Below are 20,550 nucleotides of genomic sequence, written 5' to 3' on the forward strand. Positions count from 1 at the left end.
CCCCAACTTACAGTTTCTGTTTTCCTAAAACAAATTCTCTGTTGCTATTGGAAAGGATATCGTGTTATTCATTAAATCTTTTATTAGCACGCTGCTGGGTTTCATTGTCTAACAGCACCCACTGTGTTAATGATCATACAGTGTAACATTGAATACGTACTGTGGGAAATAATACACATAATACAGGCAGGAGGGCAATTGATTGGATGGTTTAATCTACTAGTTTATTCCCCCACTGCCATTAAAAAGACAATATCATTGAGTGAAAATGCCAAGACATCATCTTGTGAGGAATCTTGCCTTTGATGAGATTTAAAGAAGCAATGTAAAGTAAAGAGAGCATTAAAAGTAAAGCAATACTTACATAAAACTCTTCCAGACCCAAATTAGTCACACTGTTTGCAGGTAGATATATGTTTCAGGCAATACATTTTTACAGTAGCAGCGAATGTCTTTCAGCTTCATTTACTGGATGAAATAAAATGCAGTGACCTTTCAATTTTTATTTTATTTTATTTTTGTAAGCCTGAATCAGAATCCCAAACCCAAACACCCCCAAATGCTGGGACAATTTGGATTGGATAGACAGATTAGCTAGGTAGTTAGGGATAAGTTTAGATATTTGTGGAGGAGGGAAAATAAGTCTTCCAGCGTGTTCCACTGTATATAATCATAATATCTGCATGGAAAGAGCCTGCATTTGAACAGGGGAGAATGACTAATCAAGGAAGAGAACAATGAAGAAGGAATACACGGAAGAACAAGAAAGTTCTCCAGTTACTGGAAAAGGCACAAGCCACCTCACCTACTGCTAGAGACTTACATTCAGCTGAGGTGATACCATAGGAGGAAACCAACAGGTGAGCCATGGCCTGACTGAATGGCAGCAGGGCCCACCCAGGGGGCAGCTGCTTGAGCAGGTCTGTGGTGCACTGAGAAGTTAAAAAGCAACAGCCAAGGCTAGGTCAGGTGCTTGAAAGGCCAGCCTATTCAGTAAGGGAAAGACGAGAGTCATTTCACCTCACCCGTTACAGTTCTGCCTTTGCAAATCGGCACCATGAGTGTGGCTGTACAAACAACCACGTTAATTACTTGGAGGAGGAGTTATCGTAGGGGAATTGCAGGAGTCCAGTTGTATCATTTTGGGAGTCCCCCTTTGTCTTCTTTTCTTCAAGACCATCTTGTTCCAATGCTCCTGCCATGGGCAGGGACACCTCCCACCAGACCAGGTTGCCCAAAGCCCCATCCAGCCTGGCCTTGAACGCCTCCAGGGATGGGGCGTCCACAGCTTCTCTGGGCAACCTGTGCCAGTGCCTTGCCAGCCTCATATTTTTATGAATGTCTCTACAACTATCTTCCCCTTTGTGTGCTGTTGGACATGAACTCTAAGTGTAAATGCCCATGTGCATTTTGGTAAGGAAAGACACTAGGGCAGGCTTCTTCCTGTCTTATGGCATTTGCAGGCACCAGGGCAGGAAGGGTGCACTTCTGCCATCCCTACTGTCTGTAATGCATTTGGAAATATTATGACAAGTTGTTTTTGTGGGGAATTCAGACATGCCATCCACTGTGTAGAAGTCACGACAAGTAATATACACAAGGCTGGGTAGCTCACGCTAGGATCCTACCTAGCACTGGGAAAATCTACCTTTGAGGTAGGCGTCGCTGTAATGCCCCAGACAAGCACCTTCACGTAGCAGGAACTGCAAATGCCGAATGCCTGTGTGAGTGCAGCTCTCTGAAAGGAGCTGATGTGGCATTGGGAACTCAGAGCTATGCAGGAGGATGGGCTGCAGGCACACTGCTTGGCTGATATTTTTGTAATTATTCTGCTTTATAATTGAAAACCCAAAGCTTTTCATTCTCTCTAGCAATCCCGTGAAGATGAGTCACAAAAATGAAGAGCAGATGCTGTACAAAGGAAGAACTGAGAGTGAACCAGGCAGTGTGTTTGGGGATCCCCATGGAGCACGCGCTGCCTCAGGACCCTGGTGTGGCACCTGCAGAGCAGTGGTGGTGGCGATGGGGTGGCAGCAGTGGGACGCTCCCTGCGGGAGGTACCTCTGAGCCCCTGGGGCCTGCAGGGAGCTGTGTGAGCCTTTGTAAGACATCTCCTTGTTCTGAGACACTTGGTGGTAGTTATCAGCAGATGAAAAAATATCATTTCTAGTGCCTAGCCTTCCTCCCATTGTGAGCTCTACTGCTTGCATTTCTGGTGCCCCTTGTCCCTTGGGCCTTTGTAAGGCCCTCACCATTCAGGTTGGAGAAGTGATGTGCATTACACAGATGTGGGCAGCAAAAACAGTGCTGTGAGGGGCACAGAAGACTTTGAGTGGCTCCTGCTGATGGGGCTGTTCCTTTTTATGTCTGGGGTGGGTCCCTGCCTTATGGATTCTAAGCTGACTCATGGCCTTCTCCACAAAGAGGCAGTTGCTGTCACACCATGCCCACCACAGCCCTGGGCCTTGCTTTCTCTGCACTTTAGTTTCTCCCCTCACAGCAGCAGTGACTCCCTCCTCAGCAACATGGAAGAAGCGAGCCTGTTCAAGATCTCTCTGGCACCCCAAACCCTGCAAAGAGTGGCACAAGGAAGGGCCGTGAAGCCTCATGGGAACCCTTCCCCAGAGCTGGGGTGCACAGAGCATGGGTGGAGGTACCCGTTGGCAAGGGAGTGCCCCACAGCCAGGGATTTGCCAGGGGAAGGCCTGAGCCCATGCCTGGGCTCATAGGCCTTGCCAAGCTGTGATTTTTTTAGTGAAGTAAGTGGCTGGAGGAAATGGAATAAAATTCAAATCAATTATGGTGTTCAAAGTCAGTCTCTAAATTAATCCAATTATGCTGCAGCAATCTTTGCTTAATGCCTAGGAGCTAGGAAAAGATTGTTAAAGCGGTGGTTTGGAAAATTAGTTGATAATGGCAATAACCAACAGTGGAAGATGCTATACTGAAGGTAAAGTGGAAGGGTGGGGGATAAGAGAGAGGAAGAAAACACTCTATTATTCATACTTCAAGTGAAGTATATTGCTTAGCTATTAAAAGATAATGCACCAAAGCTAACCAAACACAGTGCTGCCCCAGATCTCAGTGAGGAAGAAGATGAAGCTTGCTTATCACTCTTTACTAATGGAACTTCTCAGCACTGTTATTATGGAAGTACAACTCTTTACAACCGTTCCACAATGGTCGTCTTGCCAACACAATCTCTCTGCCTCTGTCAGGCAGGCTACTAAAAGCCTATTTTTATGTTTTCAAAATTTAGGCTTCAAATCAGCTTGGTAACACAGCTCACCTTCAGGACACTGATATTTTTAACACAGCCTGCCACTTTGGACTTTCAGTTTGGGTCCTAAAAAGACTAAGGTGTTGCAGGTGCAAACAAGAATATACTGGTGCCTGAATTAGTCAGTTTGTGTGCACAACAGCTAAATAGCTGAACTCGGACATTTTGAAAGCACTGATGAAGAATTGCATATTAAATCAAACAAGATGGGACATGAAAAATATTTTAAAATATTTGGTCCAAAATGCCTATGTAATGTATAGCAAATAGGCCGTGAGAATTTGGCTAATTGCACAAGTTTTGATCAGAGCCTTTATCTCAGGTAGTCTTTACAGTGGAAAAAACTGACCTAAATCATGAAGAATGGTTATGAATTTTGTAAGAGACCTATATCCATGCCTCTACATCAAAGTCACTAGTATCTGGTGTGGTTTGCATGCCTTTAAACACAAATATCTCTGAATCTTGGCCTAGTTTTTGTTGTTTTGTAGGATAATACACAGCTAGATTTTATTTCTGAGCCCTAACTCTACTCTTCAAACTAAATTGTTCAGATCCTCTCTGCTGGAAAACAGATGCATCCACCAGTGCCTGATCTCACGTATCAGAACATAAAAAATACATTTATAAGATCCTCTGCTCTGAAAATGCTTGAATGTAATTTCTGAGGCAGAATGCTTACTTATTAACACTTGAAGAACCTGTTCCCAACACTGCATCCCTCATGCTGCTCATATGTATTTTTTTTTCTTGAGCTGTGCTGAGATTTCACAAAAGACTTGAAGGAGTCTCATTTCAGCCCAGCTGGGAAATCTCTCATTGTTTACACCTTTACAACCCCTTGCCTCAAGACAATTCATAGCCCCTCACATTCAAAATTGCAAGTAAAACCTCACAAAGCCATTAACTTAGCTTTAAAAATGACCAGGTATACATGTTGCTGCTATGCAGCCAAGTCATACTTTCAAACTTTGCTTCACAACCTAAAGGAGACAGAAAAAAATATGTGTTTTCTTAAAGTGCAAATTAAAATTCTTAAAGTTAGTAGACTCCAGAAACCACAGTTCTAGCTAGAAAGAGTTGGTAACAGTAGGCTTTGTAGGAAAAGCATGTGTTGCAAGAGTTACACAGCTGCATTTATAGATACAAATATACTATATTAGAATGATTAGCTAAATATCTTCAAGCAAAGCTAAGCAAACATATAAACACGAGAACTAAAAGCATCAAGCCTTTAATGTCACAACAGGAAACTGAGCAATGGAGGTATTTTCTCCCTTGTGCTCTCAAGGTCTCAAGATACTGCATGCTTCCACACTGACCCAGTAAATGTTCTTGAATTGAGATCTGAGTTTCTCCGACTCGTTCAGGCAACAATGTAGAACAGCTTCCAGAGATGTCAGAGAGCACCTTCTCAGCCAGCACAACCCTGCTGGAGGGTTTCAGGGCTCATGTCAAGGGAGCCAGGGCAGTTTTCACAGGGCAGGACCTGCCCTTTTGGAAACTTGTGATGCAGCACTAGAGCTAATCACAAAGACAGCAAGCAATAGGAGGAACCTGCAAAAACAAGGCATTTTTATAGACCTAATAACAAGGCCTGAGTTTCATATGTGGCCAAAACTGGGAAATTGGATCCAAATCCAAATCCTCTGCAGAGACATAAGCGTAGGGACTTTATAGGTCCCTGCTCTGTGAGCACTCTGGAGTTGCTCCAGGCTAGGTGCACCAGAGGTAAACAAGCTGTATCTCAGTTGTAAACCAGTCCTCTCCCATACAAGCAGCATTTTTGGTGTTTACTTACTGAAGGATGCACGAAAACATCAATTGTTTCTGTGCTATTTGTGCCACAGCACATGCCTTGTCACAGCAATGAAACATGGCCAGGTGTTGTTCCTTGAACATCTTATATGTTCATTGTGCAGATGCTGCACCACGGTTATGGAGTTCTTGGGTTGGCTTTGCACACCACCAGCATCACTGCAACCTGGACATGGGGGCAAGTTCCTTGTGCCTAAGGTGAGACCTAGCTTGGCTGGGAAGGACGTGGCACCTATTGGATGTGAAATCTGTTAGCTCTGAGTGAGCCAAGAGCAGCTGAAGGCACCAAGCAACGCTGTAATGACATACATGATACAAGATGGGAAGAACACAAGAATTACTCACAGACTAATTCCTCAGCACTGACACTGTGTCCATTAGTGCCTTAGCCTCACAGCTGTCAAGTGCAGGCAGTTAAAGTGAAAGTAATGAAAGGTCACATCTGACATTAACCCATGCTGTGCATTGGTTTGTACCCATTTTCGGGCAGAGTGCACGCAGATGAGCTGAGCTGCTTTCTTGTGATAAACCAAATCAGGAGCCTCTGCTGGAGGGCCTAATCACAAACTTTGGCTCAAGTAACGAGGACAGTAATAGGTACTGGGCCAATACAGGCTTGCTGAACTGCGGTCATGAGCACATGCTACAAAGGACAATTTTTAGTCCAATGAACTGCTGTTTTGCCATTCTGCTTTCTCTCATGGATCAACAACCCTCTCGTGTAATGAAACAGTGTACAGCCTTTGTTCGCTGCTTCAGATTTCTCCCCCTCCTGTCCTTAAAAGCATCCCAGGTTTCTGACATGCAGATATTTATAACACCTAGCCTGTTGTGTGGACAGGCTACCTCAGATCACGATCTTACAACCTTACAGAATAAAACCATCAAAAAAAATCCCAATTCTAAATCCAATACACAGCTCATAGTCATCAGAAATAACTGTAGATTGTACCTCAAGCTGGAAAAATGACTGACTGATACCTTTTCTTGCCTGATTTTTCCATTCAGATTAAATGCATGCCAAGCGCAGCCTCTGTTGCAATAGACAAGTTCTTTTAGACAATGCGTAACTTTCGGACTGTTGAGTTCCTTTTCTCTTCAAGTCATAGAGTCCACCTGGGGTCTCTGCTTTCACCTCTTATCTGCCTCCTGAAGTGTAAAATGCAAGAGAATTTTTTAAGTGTAATGTGAAAAAGGAGTGCTGGAAATGGCTTGAATTACTGACAGAAGGAGCCAGTGGCGGGGGAAAGCCGACTGTGTTGCACAAACCAGCTGAAATGATATTTCCACCACCGAGAAAAAGACAATGGTCAGTGAAGCAGACAGCAATTGTCTTGGGCAGTGCTTGAAGGCACGCAGCCATTGCTCTCAGATGTGCTCAGAGGTGCCACTCTTTTCCCTGGCAGAGTGAGAGCCGAGGAGGAGGCAGCAGGGAGCTGCTGCATACAGGGTCCTGTCCCTCCAGTGGGGTGTCTGTGTGGTCTGAGGGGCTAGCTAAGGATTTGCATTCAAGGCCAGAAAGGAAGAAACAGAGAAATAAAATGGGACGTTTTTCATTTGGTATTCCGTGTCAAGGAAAAGAAAGCTTTTGCTGTAGGTTGCAGCTATAAGATTAGGAGAGACAAAGATGAGTTACTAAAACATTCACCCAAGTGCATGCTGAGTTCTCCAAGGACCAAACATATCCACTTAATGAAAACAGAGATCTTCCCGAGGACCATTTAGATAGGCACTAAGTGGCACATTTAATACTTTTGTCCTAAAAGGGTCATACACATCCATAGCAGTAGATCTGAAAATATAAAACGCTTTTATGGCTTCTTCCTATACTCCCTGCCAAAAAGTACCGGCACTTGGTCTGAAGGCAGCACGGTGAGGAGGAGGCTGTTGCCTCCAGGCTTTGCTGCTGACAGTTGATCAATAGCAACAGTAGGAGGTGCTTTGGTGAGAACAGCTTGGCTGTTGTGAAAGAGCGACAACATCCAAAATCTGACAGACGAGGCAGGCAAACATTCCTGGGGGTGCTGGTCTCTTGTAATGAAGGGACGTGGAAGGGAACTCAGCTCTCTGGGGTGTCCTGGGCATAAGCAGGACATTTTCTAATTGTTCCTGTGAGGAGCAGAAGAGAGATGTCGGCATTGCTGAAGTCCTGCAGCGAACTCAGAAAAAGATGGATGTTTTGTCATCCTGTGTTAAACCAATATGACTTTGTATTACACTCACTGTCTACCAGCCATGGTGAGAGTTTGGCTCTGGAAGATACCAGCAGGAAGGTGGGTAAATAAACTGACCCTGGAGAAGGATGCACGAGGAGGAAAGCCTCATCCCGTTTCCTCTTCCCAGTCTCCTCCCTGTGAGACACATTGACTCACAGCTGGCAGCTCAGCGGAACAGGGCAGCACACAAGCCACAGACATAGATGTCCATCCCATAGATGTGGCCGCAAAATGCACTGTCATGTTACAGGTTAACTTTTAAAGCACCTCCAAACCTACCCGATAGCTAAATCATTCCATCTTCTTCTTGGGGCAGAGATATTCAGAAATGCCATATATGCTTATGTTTGCTGGATGAGGCTCCCTGTCTTGTTAGGAAACAAAATTAGGAAAAAGAGTGGAAAGAATGAGAATTCATCACACGGGAGGGAACCATCCTCTGACAAGGGAGCTCTTTCTCATGGAAATCACGATTCATTAATGTGGCAGCACAGGCACTTTGGGCATGAAAACTACAAGGTAAGAGAACTCCAGTGGGTTTAAAGAGTGCCAGAGCATCTCAGCAACGTAGAGTAATGCAAACACATCAAACCTGTCTCTTGCTGCATGAACGAACAGAACCTGTGTCCAAAGCAGCTCCCACCTTGCCAAGTTAATGGTCTTAATGTTCTGGGCTCGGGGTATATGAGCAAACCCATCGTGCCCTGGGATCAGACCACAGGTTCTCTTTGTTCCTCTGGTGAAAAGAGAAAGTGCCTTGTACTGTGAAAGGGATAACTGGCTATACCAGAAATAGTGCTTGTGCAAAAACATAAGCTTTTAGCTCATTTCTGCTTCTCCACAATTCTAGCAATTCTGCCCTCCAACCAAATGCTTGGCAACCTTCTCAAAAATTGTTTTCCCATATGGAAATTTCAAGTGGCTCAAAAAATGCCACCACGTATATATTAAAATCTACTTAATAATTCCTCTTTGGAAGAAATACTGGAATGTGTTAAGGGATGTGTGTGATATATGCAATAGCAATCGTGCTCATTTTTTTCCTTGCACATCCCCTCATTAATCATGAAAAAAAAAAAATCTTTTTTATTGTGAAAGGGGCCTGAGCATTGGAACAGGCTGCACACAGACTGCAGAGTACCCGTCCTTCGAATTACTCAAAACCGGACTGGTTTTGAGTCCTTGGCAACCTACTCCAGCTGATCCTGCTTGAGCAGGCGGTGTGGACTATATGATCTCCAGAAGTCCCTTCCCAACTCAGCCTCAACCGTTGTTCAGTGATTTTCTCTGTGTATATGCACAGATTGATGACAATAGACACCATTTTTGTCCTTTGAGGAGAAAGATCACAGCAGTACATGTGGTCCCATCGGAGCTCCAGGAAAGCAGCTGTTCTAGCTCTTGGTGAAAATGACCGTACAGCTGCTGGGAATAGGCTGGGCACCTTGACCAGAAGCAAGGTGAGTTTTTTTCATTTATCATAATGATGTGTATGACACTGAGGAATAAAGATGTTCCTCCCTCTACGTGAAAGCGTTCACAGAGGGCATTGTCCAAATGCCTCTTGAACACTGACAGGCATGGGACATCAGCCATCTTTCTAGGAAGCCTGTTCCTGTGTTTGACCACCCTCACAGTAGAGAAATTTTTCCTAATGCCCACTCTGAACCTCCACTGGCACAGCTTTGTGCTGTTCCTAGTGTGTCCTGTCATTGATCACCAAGGAGAAGAGACCAGCACCTCCTTTTCCACTTCCCCTGCTCAGGACTTTGTAGAGGCAGTGGTTTCACTTCTTTGTAATATTTGGACTGCTGTTGCTGTGGTTCATACACATAAAATAAAGATAGTCTAAGACTCTTCATTAAAACTACTGTGGGAGGTACTTGCCCGCCTGGAAGAAACTGAGACTTACCTTGACCAGCTTTGTGAAGTCTCCAGCATTTCAGGAAGTGATAAAAAAAAAACTGTTCTGAATCTGTGCTTTTGCTTTTTAACTAAAAGTGGTTCATGAATGTTTACATTTTGGATAAGCTTGATTTAATAATTTATGGGAGGCTTCTCATGCTGAATTTTCAGCTCCATGAAATTATCCACTTCCTTAACAGGACCACTGTATATTCATTCTCTGACTTGTCATCTACTGCAGCATTCGCTGTAGTAAAAATAGGCAGAACTGAGAAATCTTTAGGTACAGCTCCAACTTTGAGTGTGTGGATTTTCACACTTGTAAGACAGTCACCTATTTTACAAGCAGTAGTGCCAAGAAGGAAACTTGAGACTTTGCACCCTCTGCAGAGGATGTTACTACCTAACACTGAGAAGACTCTCGGGCTCACTCCACATATGCACAAAACCTGACAGGGGAAGTATTTGCGTACTTGATTTTTCACATCTCAGTGTCAAGTGACAAGTTCCCTCACCTTCCCCTCCTCCAGCACATAAGCACAAAGAAAAAAGCTTGGGCCACTACCCAATGCTTTTTGCTTTTATCACAGGTCCTACATATCCCTACACAGAGCTAGGATGTCTTCCCATTCTCTTAAGAACTGCCTAGGGCAAATCAAGAAGGAAAAAGCAAAACTGTCAGTCTTTAAATTGAACTGACTGCTTTTACCTGTTCTTAAACAGCTGTCAGACCTTAGAAACCATCCTTCTTAGTCAGCAGTGAGTGTGTGTCTACGGAAAGCTTCATGAAGCGTTGTATGCCTCTTCTATGCTCACTTCCATGCCTGGTACCCCTTCAGAAAACAGCACTGCTTGGTAAGTCCAACAGACTGAACAGGAGTCCATGCTTCAGGTCTGCTCTGAGAGAGCCCTTCCTGGCAGCAGGTCCTTGATAGCTAGCTAACACGTAGATACAATAATATATACAATAGATACATGCAAGTAGGATGATCAAGAAGGTAAGATAAAACAGCTAGTGAGGAGATGTGGGTCATTTAATAAAGAATTAAAAAAGCTCTTCCACAAAGCACATTTATTGCCTTTCCTAGGATACCCCTGCATCTCAAAATGTTAGTGGGAGTGACCATTACATACATCAAAAGACTTCTTACGGGGAGGTTGGCCATGGCATTCAACTTAGCATCTACTCAATTTTCAGTTTCCATTTCTCTCCCCTGTCTGTAGAGATAGCGTCTGGTGAGCAGTTTACTCAAAAGAGGTACCAAAATGAGCACGATTCTACTTTTAAACAGAAAGCAAGCTGAATTGCTGGATTACTCTGGCAGCGAACAATGCTAGTGCCTCTCAAAAACCCCCAAACTAGGTCCCCCCAACAGCCCGAGGATTAAGGAGCTAGGGTTCTTAGAGCTACCTGAATAATTAATGTCAAAACAAGCATTGCCTGTGATGTAACAGTCATTAGGGAATGATTGGCTGTAATCCTGGCAGCATGCTGCCTGCTCCCTGAGGCCTCTGTGTGCAGTACTCATTGCAGTCTTCTGTAAAACCCACACAGACAGAAGAGTCTTTGCTGGTACCAGAGCCCTGGATAGATGCAGTTCTCACAGTCTGGAGGAGAGTTCTCGCTTGGTGTTTACACAGGGGTCCCAGACAATACTGGGTCTAGCAGAGGGCTGATCGCTTTTAGGACTCTTGCCCAGACACACACAAATAGCAGTTAAAGCAAAAGTGGCAGCCATAAAATAAAACTGGGAACAGGATACAGCCTTTCACACGAAAAAGCTTTTCAAGTTTTGCATGTGTGGAATCGCTCCACTTAGCACTGAGACAGCTGGCTGCGCAGGAACGTGGTACCCAATGAGCAGCTTAAACCAAGATAAGAACATCGCTGAAGTCACAGCAATCTACCCATTTTTGTTCCCTGGCTGTGTTTATGTTCATAGCTGTGTCACTGGCAGAGACCATCAGCCAAATGATTCCCTGCTGAAATTCATGTTGTGAAATCATTTGCAGCATTCACAGTGACCCCCAAAGCTGGTATTATTTCACACTATTTCAACTAGAAATTTAAGAAAACACAGAAAATACCCACCAGCCCTGACATTTAGATTAATGGAAGGGAATCATCCTCCACTACCTGGGGAGGGTGCATTAAAGTTGCTGAAAAAAATATTTTGACTTCTGTTAGATTTTTTTTGCAGTCTTTTTTGTTCGTTTTCTGTTACACAGTTCAACTCGCTTGGAGAAGTCCTGCTTGTTTTCATGAAAAGCTTAGGAAGCAGGTTAGTGCAGGCTTCAGTTATGTGGTACCTATGTAAATGTCCAGGAAGTTTAATATTTTATTACTGAGAACATTTCTATCTCATGGATGCTGACCTTGCATTCTGAAGTGGAAAAGCAGTATTAACCTGAGAAGAATCTCCTGTTTTCCCTCTCATCCTTTTATCGTCATTATGAAGCTTTAAAAACTAGTCTGTTCTTTGTAAACCAGAAGAGTCTACTGAAATGTTCTCTCACTTGTACCGTTAAGTGGCAAAACTAAGCATTTCTGCACCAGAAAGTACTTGTAATCATAACATGTGAATTAATGAGCATTCTTTTGCTACCAGACTTTAAAAGAATGTCTCTCCAGTTGCTAACCATTGAGAATACACCATAGATCAAGCTGCAGAAATTCAGTGCCACAGTAATAACTCTTACAGTATCTTCATAGGTCAACCATACAGAGAAGAGAAAGTGGCATAATGTTCACATACCAAAGAAAAGGTAATTTTCAGAGACAGCGTTTCTCTTCTCTGGCTCAGTTAAGTGCCTGAATCTACAACTTCACGCTCACTTTCAACATTTTTCATTGTTTTCATGCACAGTAAAGGAAAAATAACGTGCAAAGGTGCATTGGGATTGGCAGAAGCAAATGAACTTCTTGTTACTGACTTTGTGATATAGGAAAAGGAAACAATCTACAAAATGAACTTTTATTAAATGAAAGAAAATCTGTTTTGCAGGTCAAATATGAAATAGAATATACAAAAACTTTACATCAAATCTCTTTTCAAAGAAATTAAATCCTATCTAGACTGAAGCAGCACTCGTTCTTTCCAAGAACACAAATGGGTGAATATGCTTCTTATGGCAGTACAGGATCACACAGTATGCTGTGCTAAATTTCCGGTTACAGAGAAGAAAAGTTAAAAAACTAAAGTGTTTCCCTAATGAACCCAACTATTCCACAAAGTAACTTAAAAACATGAGTTCTGATCATTATGTACTCTTTTAGAAGCAAATGACAGGTGGGTCAAGTGTAGAGTTCACAAAGCTTGCATATCACATTCTCTGTTTCTATACAAATATAAATTTTTCTTTCTTTTTTTTTTTTCTTTTAAAAATCCTTTTATATTTGATAGCTTTTATTCATGGAAAATGATGATCAGTTCATCAGGTTCCTGCTGTATTACTCAGACAATTCCATCTACTTTCTCTCTTAACCCCCCCCCTTTTTTTTTTTTGAATATTGTTACCAATAAACCACCAACTGCAATATTTTGAAAAGTTGTTGCATGTTAAATCACAAATCTTTGTATTACTTTTTTGTAACTGTCCTGTACATGAAGGTTCTGCAGAGCTCATAACATGTCTTTGGCATAGCACACCAAGTCCCATTTAATACTTTTTTTTTTGTCTAAAAAAAAGGATATTTTCCTTTAGTAAAACATCTTAAAAACATCTATTTCTGATTTTGTAAAATAATGTGTCAACTCTCGTGTTGCTTTGCAAAATATACACACATTTTGGAAAAACATTGAGTACTGACATAAGGGACTCATCTGAAGTCTTATCTGCTTATGAGAAGTAAAATATAAATACAAATTCCATCTTCTGCATGAATGTCACATGAAGTCATTCAATTCAGCTTCAAGTGCTGCTGCCATTTCATCTGCTTCAGAACTGCTTCCTTCCTCATCTTCATTGCTAGACTCTTTACTGGATTCACTGGCAGCATCATCTTCATCCAGTTTGCGCTTGTGACCCCTGTAAGGGTAAACAGAGATAAAGTCTGTGAATTGAGAAATCTGATTGCTTTTTCAGACCATTATTATTTGACAGGAGGACAAAAAAAAAAAGGGACTAAAGGACTCAACTTCTTTTCCAGGTCTAGACAAAAACGTAAAGCAATTACTTTTAAGAGGTCTAACTACTACCTCCACAATTGATTTTCTAATTGCTGCTAGTTACTGTCTGATGGGGGTGCAAACGAAGTTTTGTTAATTTTATTTCTCCCATTTCTCCGAACAAGGAATGAAAACAAAGTATAATGCTTTGAAAAAAAACAAACAAACCACAAAACACAGTTGATTTACTTTCCCCTCACATACCAAAAGAAAGAAGAAATATACCATGTGAATGAGAGAATACCAAAATACATCTTTTAAAATCATATGACTAAATATAACTGTCTTCTTTTCAAAAACAAACAAAAAACTTAACTGATCAACCATTCTCACTGCACTAGCATCTAAACTTGCATGCTTGCAAACTTGGGGTCTGATTCTTCCCTTTTGTGTCTCTTTGAATTAGCACTGCTGGTCTGAACAACACATTTCTTCGCATCTCCAGAGAACTAACCAGATTAAACAGGAACCTTATGTGCACCATACTCTGTTGAAAGAATCATATTCCTGGTTGTGAAAGATCTCTGAGGAAGATCTAATGCTTTAACTGGGACATAGCCATAAGCAAAAGAATTTGGATTTGTGGAATCCTAAAATCTCTTTTCTTTGCCAAAAGGGAATTTTATATCAGACATACTTCTGAGGCAAAAATAAAAGTTGAGACTTTCTACAGAATTCATAATGAAATGTAGAAATACCTTCAAAAATCCTTCCTTGGTCATTTGATCAAATTTCAAACAGAGAAATATGTGCAACGTGGGTCTCTCCTAAATAATTGTCCTTTTCAACACCAGGTAGGGTTTCATTAAAAACAATGCATTCACTTGCAGTAACAAAAAATTAATAAAGTATCTTTTTGTAAAAAACAATTTAACCATTGTACCTTTACTTCTAAGAGCATAGAAATGTATCATTACAGCAAGAAATACCTTTGATAAATACCAAGTTGAACCTCATATACCCAAAGGAAACAAATACAAATATTGTAAGTCAAATATGAGTTTCTAAGCAAAACTGAAATACAAAACAATTTCTATTTATACAAAGACATTCTTACTGCCACTTTTCCAGAAACGTTAATTCTCAGAAGCCCGGACTACTTGACTTGTTGGCTGGTTCAGCCTGACCTTCCCTTTCTCAGCTTTTCAAGGAAACTGACACAACAGGTTGTGAGGCCAGGAGGGAAGTCTGAATCAAAATGCTAAGAGAACAGTACTGTGGCACCCTGCTTCTCCATTGTGCTGCACCAGTGGGACCAAAAGATACACAGCTGCTGCTTTACTGACTACCTCCTCACAGTGATGTTAGATTTATTTTTCCTTCAGTACAGGGTGGTAGGAGCAAGTTTGCAGATGATATAAAGTGGGAGGAGTGGCTGAGGCACCGGAGGGCCGTGCTGCTATCCAGAGGGATCTGGCCAGGCTGGCCAGCATGACAAGAACCTCATACAGTTCAGCAATGAGAGGTGCAAAGTCCTGCACCTGAGGAGGAACAACCCTAGGCACCAGCATGTGATGGGGGCTGCCCAGATGGAAAAAAGTTTTGCAGAAATTGACTCGGGGGTCTTGATGGACACCAAGCTGAACATGAGCCAGCACTGTGCACTTGCCACAAAGAAGACTGCAAGGGTATCCTGGACAGCAGTAGGTAAAGTATTGCCTGCCAGTTGAGAGAGGCCTACTTGGCCCTGGCGAAGCCACACTGGGGATACTGTATCCAGCCCTGGGCTCCCAATGGCCCTAATACAACAAAGGGCCATAAAGATGGTAAGGGACTAGAGCATCTCTCCTATGAGGAAAGGCTGGGAGAGCCTGGATTATTTAGCCCAGAGAAGGCTCAGGGGGTCAATGTATATATCAATGTATATAAATCCCTGAAGGGAGGATAAATGAGAATGGAGGCAACGGTGCCCACTGACAGAACAAGGAACAGTGGGCACATACTGAAACGTGTGAGGTTCCTTCTGAACCTGTGCACAAGCACAGGTATCCCAGAGAGGTTGTGGAGTCTCCATCCTTGGAGATCTCCAAAAAGCCATCAGGGCATGGTCCTGGGTAGCTTGCTGTACGTGCCTCTGCTCGGCCAGCGGGGTTGGACCATTTGACTTCTGGAAAGCCCTTCCACCCTCAGCCATTCTGTGATTCAGTTATTTTGTGAGTAACAATCCAGTAAGTTAGGGCTGAAGCCCTGGGATTCAATCTGGGGCGCAAATTCTTAATAAGGAAAAATGGGGTGAGGTAAAAGCATTTCCCACAGGTTTTGCTACCTCAACTCAAATGCAACCTGATGAGGGAATCACAGTGCACAAAAATCAAGCCTAGTACAGAATAAAAATCAGCTTCTCAGGCATATTGGTGGCTTTTATGCAGCCTACATTAGCACACAGTTCAGATGAAGAAGTGCCTAGACTAAAAATGTCTGGTCAGAAGAAATCTTAGCACATTTCCATTAAAAGTTATATAAATGTATGGAGCTTGAGTTTCACTTGCTCAGTTCACAATGATTTCAACCTTCAGAGATATAGCACTATTTTAGTCATCGATGATACTATTAGCTGGAAAAAAGCTGATTGCGTATTAAAGAAGAAAAAGAAGGAAAAAGTTGCTTAACAAGTAGTGGACCAGATGCATACACGTAGTGCTAACCAAGCAATAAGATAAAGACATGGGGGGAAACTATAGCACAACGTTCACAGTTCAAAATATTCATCTGTTTACAATATTATAGCTATGGAAACTGATGGTGTTCTATCAACTGAAAAACAAAATGTAGTCTGACAGCATATACTGCAAATGCTGAGAGTTTGTTCATTCCTAACTCAATAGCAAAGATTCCATAGAAAAATATCTGTGAAGAAACCAGTATTTCATTGCCAGTTGACTACTTCCTAAAAATACGGAACTGTTTATTTACTGAATAATTAAGGGAAAAGCATTTGGAATTACTAGTCTTTGCAGCAAACCCTCCTTTTTATTTAAATCCACGCCATAGCAACTACATTTTGTTGAGGACAATCAGCAAAATACAGGGACCTGAAATACTGTTGTGGTTTAGCCCGGCTGGCAGTCAAACACCACGCAGCCGTTCGCTCACCCTCCCCCCTCCCTCTCCGGGATGGGGGAGAGAAACGCGAAAGTGAAGCCTGTGAGTTGAGATAAAGACAGTTTATTAAGACAGGGAAAAGAATAACAACAATAATAATGCTAATAGTATTACTAATAATAACATGTACGAAATAAGTGATGCACAATGCAATTGCTCACCACCCGCTGACTGATGCCCAGCCTATCCCCAAGCAGCCGGCCCCCCACCCTAGCTAGCCACCCCTATATATTGTTCAGCATGACGTCAGATGGTATGGAATACCCCTTTGGCCAGTTTGGGTCAGCTGTCCTGGGTCTGTCCCCTCCCAGCTCCTGCTGCATCCCTAGCCTGCCCGCTGGCAGGACAGAGCGAGAAGCTGAAAAGTCCTTGGCTTGGTGTAAGCACTGCTCTGCAACAATTAAAACATCAGCATGTTATCAGCGCTCTTCTCATCCTAATCCAAAACATAGCACCCTACCAGCTACTAGGAGGAAAACTCTGTTCTAACTGAAACCAGGACAAATACTCAATGTAACCAGTTAATTTAAGAATGGTGTACAAGTCTACAGAAAGACTTTCCAGAAAACTCTAAGTCCTGACATACTTCCATCCCTCATTCAGCTGTATTAAACATTACCTTTGGAAATGCAAAAAATGAATGCTATCTATTTTGTCAGTCCTTGTTCTTTCGAAAATGCACAATGACAACTCTATTCAGTCTAGATATGAAAACTTCTTCACTGTCTGGGAGGAAAAAGTAATAAAGAAGAAACAAAATAACAACAACAACAAAACACAGCTAAGAGTTAATCCTCTGCTATAAGAAAGGAAAAATCTCTCCAGAATGATTGCTCTTATTAAGATATAAACACCTTTCACTACTTGTGTACTGTAAACTGCAGCTGTATAGTTATTCCAAAAGTATTTAAATACATTTTTTGAAATAAAACACAAAGCTAACTCTGATAAAAATATGGAGGAATAACATCAATAAAATAATGCTGCTTTTTTTATTTTTGAATTCGGTGAAGAGCAATAACATCATATTAACGATTACTGTCTTCAGAGTAAAGCAGTATATCCCCATGGCAGCATATCTGTTAAGAGAACAAACAATATGAAATGTATATTTTCCTCATTATTTTGTGCCCACTCCTTGTTATTTCAAGCATCCAAGACATACTGCATAACACTTTTGTGTGGAAAAAGTTATGCACATAAAGAATTCCTTCTTAATATTCAGGAAGGATGATTCAGCTCTACATTACAGGTTTCCATTAGCCTGATTTGTATTTTTAAATGTAATTTTGCTTGACTGCTATTAAACAACAACAACAAAATAACTATTATTAACTTCACAAACAATTAAATTTTCCAAAAGACTAAACTTGGAGCTTTAAATACCTGACAGCTCTGTGAAAAACCTGGACAAGTCATATTTCCATTGCCTATGCATTAAATATTTTTCCATTGTATAATCAGTCCTAGGAAGCCCACCAGTTATACAATTCTAGACTACAGCTTTCCTTCTTATGGTCCAGTTCATCTCAAACTCTCTGAAGCCAGAATTCTCAAGTCTCACCCCCTTTCTTTAAATCATAGCAAGAGAGGCATTATTTTATTTTTCTTATCTTGGATGGAGGAATCATTTCAAAAGAGAACTGCATTTTCAGAAAAGTATTTAAATGAATTAGCAACGTATTTAAATAAACATCAAGTAGAATCCGTGATGATATTAAAATATAAAACACTTAATTCTAAATGCAAAAAGGTTATTTTTAGGAAAATTTAATCTACAGAATGCTACTGAGCACTAAATACACTTAGTGGTACTCCAAAGGTAGAGAGAGGAATAGAAGAAACTATGAAGTTGCAATTGAACATCGTGTACGCATGTGAAAAATAAACCAGGAAAAAATGCTTAAAATAAAAATGCATTGTTAGAACTGTTAGAATGATCACTAAAATATGATTGCAAAGTACAACTATAGGTCAAATGAAAATTCCATTCTTTTAGTTTTCACTCAAATTTAGTTCTCTGGAAGAGTCATAAGTAACAAAGCAGTGAAAGGAAGTTCAGTATTTGTTGCTTCTATCACCCTTAGTTTGTAGTTAGCTGAAAATAAATAGTGTTGGATTTTTTTCTCTCTACTAATTGAAAGGCAGGTTCTGTCAAGTCTGTTCAACATCTTAATGGAACCCTTTTAAGAAATACAATGTTACATTAAAATAGAAACATCTAATAAGCAAAGCAACTAGAAGGGCAACACAACTCTTGTTTTCAACCAAAGCAAAACTTTTTTCCTTGTTTCAAACAGCTGCAAAAGAAAACTATAGAAAGTATTTAAATAAATCATCACTTTAAACTCCAAACACTCACATCTCCCACCCCTACTCTGTTAAGCAATAAACTTCTAAATCATTGCAAATTGACCTTTTTTTTTTTTTTTAAATTCAGTAGCTCCTAAAACAGGTACAGTAACAAATAAGAGCCTGCAGACTAAACTTCTTTAGTCTTTAAAACCAATCAGCTCATAGCACTGACATCGTAAATGAGAACTTAAATTTGGTAATAAACATAGTCAAGCTACTCTGACGAAAATACATAGCACCTATAAGCAGTTTGGAAGGCAATTGTTTGAAGAGGGCATTTTACACCAGCTGCCACCTTCCAACAGCATGCAATTCCAGCACAGGCAATACCACTACAAGACAAAGCCCATGCACACTTCTGAAATCCAGTGTGGAATGCCTGTCCTGGTTTCCACATGTATTTAGTCCACAGCTTTCTGTAAACTCCTTCTGTAACAGAAAGAAGGGTGATGCTGAGTTTTACAAAGCAACAGGAATTTGACTGCCTTCCATAGGACTTGGAGTATGAGAAGAACGGTTTCTTTAGATAAACTAGTTCTGCTGCAATATCCTTTGGTTGCCACGAATGAGACCTCAATCAGCAAAACTACTGTTTAGCCAATTTTAAAGATGCTGGCGCAGTACCTGCCTGACAAGATTTAAGGATGTGGGAACTGAGAACATATTGATTGAAAAATCAATGTTGTGGGAATTAATGCACTACATAGGACAGACAAGATGATCAAACTTTCACAGAGACATTCCAAGTTTTGCTTGAAATACTTAATATATTTCTTGATGTGAGACACGAGACAACATCTTTTATGTATGGTTAACACAATAGTAAGCAATTGTCTATAACAGACCTGTAAAATAGAAAGCTCATGTGTGTACCTGAGGCAATTTATGTCATCCATCTGTGCAGGAATATTCATCTGTCTATCCTGGTGCTCCTCCCTGGCCCTGGCATAGCATGCTGCCAAGCACATGGCTTGAGAGCAATGAATAGTCTTAACCCTCTTTTTACAAACCAGAGTGCATGTTTTTACCTTGCCCTAATGCTACCACAACCAGAACAATGTTTGGTGTCACAGAAAAATGACATACGCCTCACACACTTTTTTGTGAACTTGTCCAACATTCTTTGAAGGATTACACGATAATCCAGAAATCAAATATGGAGAAAAATGCACAGAGCATGTTTACTGCATAGCACCAGTATGAAGAAAGAAATCCTGCAGTTGGATGTCACTGAACAGCATGCTTTTAATGCCCTTCATGGAAACGTCTTAGTTGAAAATGGTGGATTTCCTCTAACAGCTCAAGAACGTATTTTAACTAACACAACAGTAAAGTGTGATCTAATTCATTTCTATTGTGGCCATACATTTTCAGTGCCTTCCTGCTTTAAAATTTAGCACACCTACATATTATTCCAATGGTAAACAGCTATTCTGAAAACTTTAAAAAATGTTTTAAAGGCAGTTTATACATCTCTGAATATACATGCTAACATGTATCTAAACTGAAAGGAAGATTTTAAAGTCAGCAAATCATAGAAAGTTTAAAAGAAAATCAAAAATTACTATTATGTATCAATAAGAATATTTCATTAAATTTCCTGGTATTTAGACTAAAAGGAAAAAATTAATAACCCTCTCCCTTCACTGAAAATGTTTACTTCTTAACAATTAAAAATTTACTTGCGTTATTTCAAAAACAGTGT

At 41.1% G+C, this 20,550-nt stretch overlaps 1 protein-coding gene across 2 annotated transcripts in view; it reads right to left on the bottom strand.

Moving 5' to 3' along the window:
- Positions 1 to 12,182: 12,182 nt before the first annotated feature.
- The window catches only part of CTDP1 (CTD phosphatase subunit 1), a 95,125-nt gene continuing 86,757 nt past the window's right edge, over positions 12,183 to 20,550 (bottom strand). For both annotated transcript variants that reach the window (XM_040548021.1, XM_040548022.1), the window contains exon 13: positions 12,183 to 13,248. In XM_040548021.1, the coding sequence (XP_040403955.1) occupies positions 13,107 to 13,248 (142 nt within the window). In that variant the 3' untranslated portion in view covers positions 12,183 to 13,106. The remainder of the gene's footprint in view (positions 13,249 to 20,550) is intronic.

Source organism: Cygnus olor, chromosome 2 (genome assembly GCF_009769625.2).
Source record: "Cygnus olor isolate bCygOlo1 chromosome 2, bCygOlo1.pri.v2, whole genome shotgun sequence".
NCBI classification, from domain to species: Eukaryota; Metazoa; Chordata; class Aves; order Anseriformes; family Anatidae; genus Cygnus; species Cygnus olor.